Raw genomic sequence first — 7509 nt, 5'->3', positions numbered from 1 at the left:
TCAATTTTTGGTAATTAAAATTTAAATGATTGAAATCATTAAATGCTAAATATTTTACATCTAACCAATTTATCTTTTTATTGAAATTAAAAAAAATGAGTCATTAATCAATTCTAAATTTAAATTTAAATTTGAGTAAGAAAATAAAAAATATTTTAAATTTTATCTCACTAACCAGAATTAATTTCAAGACAAGAAATTATTTTGCACATCATATATATATTGTGGGATAGTATAGTTATTTGCTATTTTTTAATGTTAAATATTGTCAAATAAAATAGTGTAAGAAATTAGAGAAAATGTATTTATAAATTTAGAAAATATTAATTTATTTTTCAATAGAATAAATTATATATTGAATAAAAAAAGTTATTATTGGTTTCTCTTCACACTAACTAATACTCAACGATGGTATTTTGGTATACCATATTATCAAGAAATATTAATCAATCTAATAACTTTTGTAATGACATAAATTTATGAATTTGAAAATTTAAAAATTATTTCATAAAATGTGAAGTTTTAACAAATAATAATGTTGATCATATTGTTTTGACTTTAAGAATGAATATAATACCAACAAATAAAATTGTCCTAAGTAAATTTTAATAAAAATAAAAGTCCATAAGTATTGCTATTAATGAAAAATTAATCTATTTTAAAGACAAATACATTTTTTTTTCTACGGATTTCCTAACTCGGTAAGTTGAGAATTAATCCACGACATATTGATGCTCTATTTATTAAGGGTGAGATTCGAACTCTAAATACTTGCTTAAGCAGACAAATGAGATAACTATTTAACTAATTCAAATTGATTAAAATAAATATTAATTATTTTTAATATTTTTAAATTATAAAATATTTATAATAATAATTACTATATATATTTTTTATTTAAATTTTAATAATTTTTTTTATATAATTTTATGTTATTCAGGACATGGAAACTTACATTAATTTATATATTAAGAATAGATAGATAGATACATTATCCATCCTAATATATGCATAAAAAAAAAAAGGTATTTATCTACCATTGGATAAGGATTGACCGTTACTAGACTTGACTTTTGGCGTGGATCAGGCTTCAGGCATGAGCCATCAGAGAAGAAAAAATGGTAGTCAATGACGACGAATGGTAATTAAAGAGAGAGGGTAAGGGTAAATTAGTCATTAAAGTAACCCTAGTCTCACACTGTCTCACTCTCACTCTTCTTCTTCTTGCTCCTCCCATTTATACGGCGCCAGTCTCAGCGTATTCTTTCTTCCCCGTTCCTCACGATCTGAGGACGACACTAACAACCTTCACTCGGCGCCCTCTTCGGGTACCTCTCTCCCTTACATTAAGCATCCATTTCTCTTTCTTTTCATTCTCATTTTCAAGATCTGCTTTTACATACCATGGATCTACCGCATACTCTGCTACTGAATTTTACTATACTGTTTTTTTTTTTGTTTTTGCATTTTGTTATGAATTTAATCTCGTTAGTCGGCTGTTAGCGATTTTTAGAACTTACACACTCGCGTATGAACCGTCGTTTTTGAGTTTTGTATGTTTGACTTGATTTTGTAGTAGCTATCTTAGCGAGTGAAGCGAGATCCCAAACTGAAATCGCTTCTGCCATGTTAGTTTTTGTAAATTTTGAATCTCTAGTTTCAGATCGAGACGTTGGAATTCTCTCATTGTGCTGCAGTTTCTCTTATGTAGTGATTTTGAATTTTGTATATAATACTTTCATAATTCATAAGCTTAGCGTATTAATCATGGTAAAGCTCTATGAAACGAGAATTGTTTATATTTACGTGTTATTACTAAATACTAATATTAATTTGTTAATGATGTGGAATTTATGTATAACTACTTATAATATATATGTGCATATGCTGCGTATGAAGCATTGCACGTTTTCAAGGCTAGATGCATTTGTTCTTGTGTTTGTGTTCGTGTTGTTAGTTTTTCCCCCTCCGATTTTGCTGTTACTTATGGTTAATTGTATATGAATTATAGGTCACCGTGTAAACTGTAATCATGGCGGAACCACAGCAGAAGCAGCTGCAGCATCCATCAGTAGTTCAGAAGTTAGCTGGACAATCTTATCTTGTGTCCAGGCTTGCATCCAGAAACTATTCCAACAGTGGTAGTCACATCAATGGGGGCATGCAGGCTCCAGGCTTGGCTTCTCTTGCACCTGTATATCCATTTACTGTGCACGCTCCGGCTGAAAAGGGAGCATCTGGTTTCTTAGTGGATTTTCTCATGGGAGGAGTATCTGCTGCTGTATCTAAGACGGCTGCTGCTCCAATTGAACGAGTTAAATTGCTCATTCAAAATCAGGATGAAATGCTCAAAACTGGTCGGTTGTCTGAACCATACAAGGGAATCGGTGATTGTTTTGCTCGAACTATGAAGGATGAAGGAATTATTTCCCTTTGGAGAGGAAATACTGCTAACGTTATCAGATACTTTCCTACACAGGTGGTTTTTTATCTCCACTTAACGACAAAATATAGCCTAGCTAGATTGTTTATTGTGGTTTATTTTGTTCCATTTTTGTAGTTGTAACTTTGTTATACAATGTTATTTTATTTTGAAGATCTTATTTCTTGTTTTCCTCTTCCAGGCATTGAACTTTGCTTTCAAGGATTACTTCAAGAGGCTCTTCAACTTTAAAAAAGACAAAGATGGCTACTGGAAGTGGTTTGCTGGGAATTTGGCATCTGGTGGAGCTGCTGGGGCTTCCTCCCTCTTGTTTGTCTATTCTTTAGACTATGCCCGAACACGTCTGGCAAATGATGCTAAGGCTGCTAAGAAGGGTGGGGAGAGGCAGTTCAATGGATTGGTTGATGTTTACAGGAAGACCATTAAGTCTGACGGTGTTGCTGGTCTCTATCGTGGATTCAACATCTCATGTGTTGGAATTATAGTGTACCGTGGTCTTTACTTCGGAATGTATGATTCTCTGAAACCAGTGGTTCTGGTTGGTGGTATGCAGGTTTGTAAAAATTGGTCTTTAATATCTGGTTTGTTGTATTTTATAGATTTACGCCACACTTCATCTGAGACTTTCAATTTTCGTTTTGTGTGATATAGATAATTTAGCTAGATATATTTGCTACATGAGTGCCCTGTGATTTTGCTACTGTCGTTGATACTTAGGCCTAATAATTTTTTTTAATAACATAGTTTAGAAGTTATTTTATCATGACTAACAAACTTTATTAAAATTCAAATTGGGATTCTTCGTCATTCTACTTAGATTATGATTGTATTTTTTTCATTTACTTACTTCAGTTATACTTCTTGTTAACAGGATAGTTTCCTCGCTAGTTTCCTTTTGGGTTGGGGAATCACAATAGGTGCTGGTTTGGCCTCTTATCCCATTGATACTGTGCGTAGAAGAATGATGATGACATCAGGAGAAGCTGTGAAATACAACAGCTCTTTGGATGCATTCAAACAGATTGTTGCTAAAGAGGGTACCAAGTCACTCTTCAAAGGTGCCGGTGCGAATATACTACGTGCTGTGGCAGGTGCTGGAGTGCTTGCTGGTTACGATAAGCTACAGCTGATCCTGTTCGGAAAGAAATACGGATCTGGCGGAGGCTAATATACAGATAATGATGAAAAGAACTATATGGAGATATGGAGCAACTATGTTGGTTTTCCTATGCATTGAATAACTTGGAAGAAATGATTGTGGTTGAGGTTCCTCCCAAGATAAGGACCCGGTATTTAGAAATCATAGTTTCGCAGACTTAATTTTAAATTGGTTGTTATATTTCTGGAGCTTATAATTTGTCTAGTTTTTTGCTCGACCATTTGGTTGAAATTATTGAAGACCGCTGTTTTTGCTTGATGCTTGGTTGCAATGTGTTGCTCTCTAATGAAAATTACTTTTGTCCAAATTTGTATTACCTGGTCCTAAGTTACTTCGATTTCTCTACAGATTTATTTTATTTATTTATTGTATGGGGTGACTTGGTCCGATGGTCTGTGCATCTGAATTCAGACATGCGCCATGCAAAGTATGTCTGACCAAAATTCCGTGACCAGCTCTCTGACTGTTTCTTAGGACTCTGGAGACTAGAGACGGGATTAGGACTGAGTATTGTATTTGATGAGTATTGTATTTGGTGATCAGAGACTGAAATTAATTTCGGAACATAAAATTTCAATTTATTCGGTACCTTTAGGTAGTATTGGTATTGGGTATTGGGATTGAGACTAGAGAATTGGGTTGGAATTAAAAGACAAAATTTTAATCATTTAAGTACTTTCATAAAATAGAGACATGAGATTTTAATCATTTTAGTACTTTCATAAAATAGAGAAAATTTTATTAATATTTCTTTCTTAAAATGTCTTCATAAAAAATTTTATATTTTAAGTTTATCTTTTATCATTTCTCACAAAAACAACAATCTCAAAAACAAATTCTAAAATCAGATTCAATAATTTCAATAATCTCAAACAAGAGGATTTTAAAATCAGAAAAGAGAAGAGAAGAATTGGGGACAGATGTATCAAAATGACATGCTTAGAGTCTGTTTAAAACTTAAAACCGTATAACTCGTACAGAAAGACTTTCTTTTGTTAAAAGCATAGATATATGCATACAATCCAGGTACAATACTTACAAATCATATATATATATATATAGTATTAACTTACAAAAATATTGCATATCATAATTTCTATCCCTCTTACAAAATTACAAGAATAGAGGTAAGGAAAAGAAATAATATTTAAAACAATACAATATATTAGGTAAATAGAGGATAAAATAAACTCTTTATGATTTCTTCGTCCATATATTGAAAAGGAAAAATCTGTAGAGGAGTGAGAATATCGTCTTCGCTGGTTCTCACTAGAGGGCTAAAGAATTGCTATAATAAGATACGTAAAATAGAACTGTTTTCAAAGTACAGTGATCATTGCTCGTCTTATATACCTTTTCAAAAACCAAATGTTCAACATTCAAAATCCAAAATCCTTTTTAAAAGAGAAATCAGTTAAATACCCAAAAATTTAGAAACCTTTTTCCTTGTTATAAAAATCTTAAAAATTTTTCCTAAACAGTATGAATGAACAACCTATTCCAAACATAGGTTCATTAAGTCTATAATGAACCAGACTGATTTTTCATACTTTACTAAACCACAAACAATCCAATCACAGCCTCCGGCCCATCACATAAGCAATCACGGCCTCAGACCCAAACAACTCAATCAACATCCAATCCACTACCATCCAACCAATTACAGTCACAAACACAAGTAAAGAAGTTCAAACACAATCAAAACAGTTACATCAAGTATAACAATTAGCAATTAAACATAATTATTTACATAGACAAACCAATTACAATATACACACCCAAACAATGTCACATAAATGCATATGATGAATGTCACTGCCGAACAAGGAATGGAGGGGACGCGCTGACGAACGGCTCCAGTGAATGCAAAACAGCAAGAATGATTGACAGCGAGGCAGCGAGAATGACCGGTGGCGAGAGGAAAAATGCGATGAAGAGGGATGAACGTGAGGAAGGGCGATGAGAGGAAGAACGCGACGAAAAGGAATGAATGCGAGGAAAAGATTGTGAATTATGAGAGAAGGGGATAGTGAATCAAATAGCGCAATTTTTCAAGGCGTGTGTTACACACACTTTCCTTTAGGCTTAATTCGCCCCACCAATGTACAATGGTATGCAAAATGGGTTACTGGCGAATTTCCTGTAGAATACAATGAAGAATACTTGACTTGTTTATGCACTCACACTATCAAGCTTTACACTAAATGATAATTTACAGAATAATATTCTCTATTCATCCTTTTGCGCATAAAGAAAGTGTTGAGATGGATTGTCTAGCAATAATGAAATGAGAAAAATTTATAGATACGAAGTACATGCAGCATGCAGCTAGCACAACTTTTCAAATAGTTACAACCTTTTAACAGACATAACTTTTTAAATAGTTGCAACCTTTTAACAGGCATAACTTTTAAATAAGTCACAACTCTATGAAGAGATGTAACTCTTCAAAATAGATTTTCACATATTTTAAAAATATATCTCACAGCGGGCAATCTCCAATGGTGGACAGGGAAGAATGGGTGCAGTGAGGGTGAGGGTGAATAGGTAAAAAGGGTTATTTAGGTGATTTTGTTTGTTTTAGCCTGTGTATTTATCTTAAATCAAATAGGATATTAAGATATAACTTAGTCTTATATATTTTATATTAAACATAATATAGAGACTTAATTAAATTTCTGTTTCTCAATATTTATCTCCCAAGTCTCTGCTCCAAATATAGTCTCAAAAATGTCTCCCAGTCTTAGTTTTTGCTCTAAACACAGTCTCAGAGAATAAAAACACAAGTGACTAAAATTTTTAAGAATAGAAACTGAAATTTTTATAATATTTTTTTAATCAAAAAATTTTTATTTAACTTTTTAAATTCTAAATTCATCCTCCAATCTCCATATTATTTTAAACCAAATATAATATTAAAATGTAATTCAATCTAATATATTTTATATTAAATATAATACAAATATTTAATTCAATCTCAATCTTTTAGTTTTAATCTTCTTTCTAAACGTAATCTTAATGTCCATGGACACGGATTATAATTAACAATTTCGCTACGTTACCAACAGTATTTCTGCCAACTTCTATTAACTCTTATTTATACCGATGTTTAATGAAAATATATTTATAAATGTGTCTAATAAAAATGTCTTTTTTATGATTGTGTTTAATAAAAATATTTTTATAGATATATTTTTTAGATGTATTTTTTTATATATACTAAAATATAATAATTAATTATTATTAACAATAAATTGACAGATAATATATTAGTACCTATCGTTTTCCATTTAAAGCCCCCATTTTAAACATTCTTAAAATTGTTGGTACAGCCTTGCTAAATCGTGGATGTGATGCAATAGGAAGTGACACACACAAATGTCAGGAGTGTGCTACCTGTGCTTTGGATTGTGAACTCATCGTGCCTTATTCTCTAGACTAAACTATCATTTTTTTCGGGCGAAGGAAAAATAACTTTTGATGAAATTTTCAAAACAAATGAATGATACTGTAATTCTCTCTAGATTAACTCTGAATACGGAAATCTACATATTTTTCATTAATGCATTTGATTCAACTTTTTTTATATTTCGATAATTATTTACAACACATAGGTAAAATACAAGGGAAATTTTGATTTATTTTTTTTTATTTGTTTTCTACTTTTCTCCAAATTTTCAGCCATCCAAGTAAATAAAAAGTACCAAAGTCACTTAGTGTCTACCGATTTGCTTACTAGGTGTTTGTTTGAACGCTATTAAATTGATAAAAAAAAAAATTTTAATAAATTTTTTTTGTATATTTGATAAATTTCTAGTATTAAAAATAAAAACACTAAAAAAATAAAAAAATTATCTTTTTTTATGAAGTTACAATTTACATCTTTTTTTAAAAGATTTTTTTTAAA

The 7509-nt window shown here is 31.2% G+C and overlaps 1 protein-coding gene across 1 annotated transcript; it reads left to right on the top strand.

Annotated features, from left to right (window-relative positions):
• The first annotated feature begins 997 nt into the window (after positions 1-997).
• LOC112772114 (ADP,ATP carrier protein 3, mitochondrial) lies at positions 998-3909 on the top strand. Its single transcript, XM_025816997.3, has 4 exons — positions 998-1328; positions 2012-2479; positions 2625-2996; positions 3315-3909. Exons 2-4 carry the CDS (start codon positions 2033-2035, stop codon positions 3609-3611), a joined length of 1116 nt encoding a protein of 371 aa, XP_025672782.1. The 5' UTR covers positions 998-1328; positions 2012-2032; the 3' UTR covers positions 3612-3909.
• The last annotated feature ends 3600 nt before the right edge of the window (positions 3910-7509 follow it).

Source organism: Arachis hypogaea, chromosome 18 (assembly GCF_003086295.3).
Source record: "Arachis hypogaea cultivar Tifrunner chromosome 18, arahy.Tifrunner.gnm2.J5K5, whole genome shotgun sequence".
Taxonomy (NCBI): domain Eukaryota; kingdom Viridiplantae; phylum Streptophyta; class Magnoliopsida; order Fabales; family Fabaceae; genus Arachis; species Arachis hypogaea.
The sequence above is the reverse complement of the archived record's forward strand: the minus strand, read 5'-3'. Positions and strand labels throughout refer to the sequence as shown.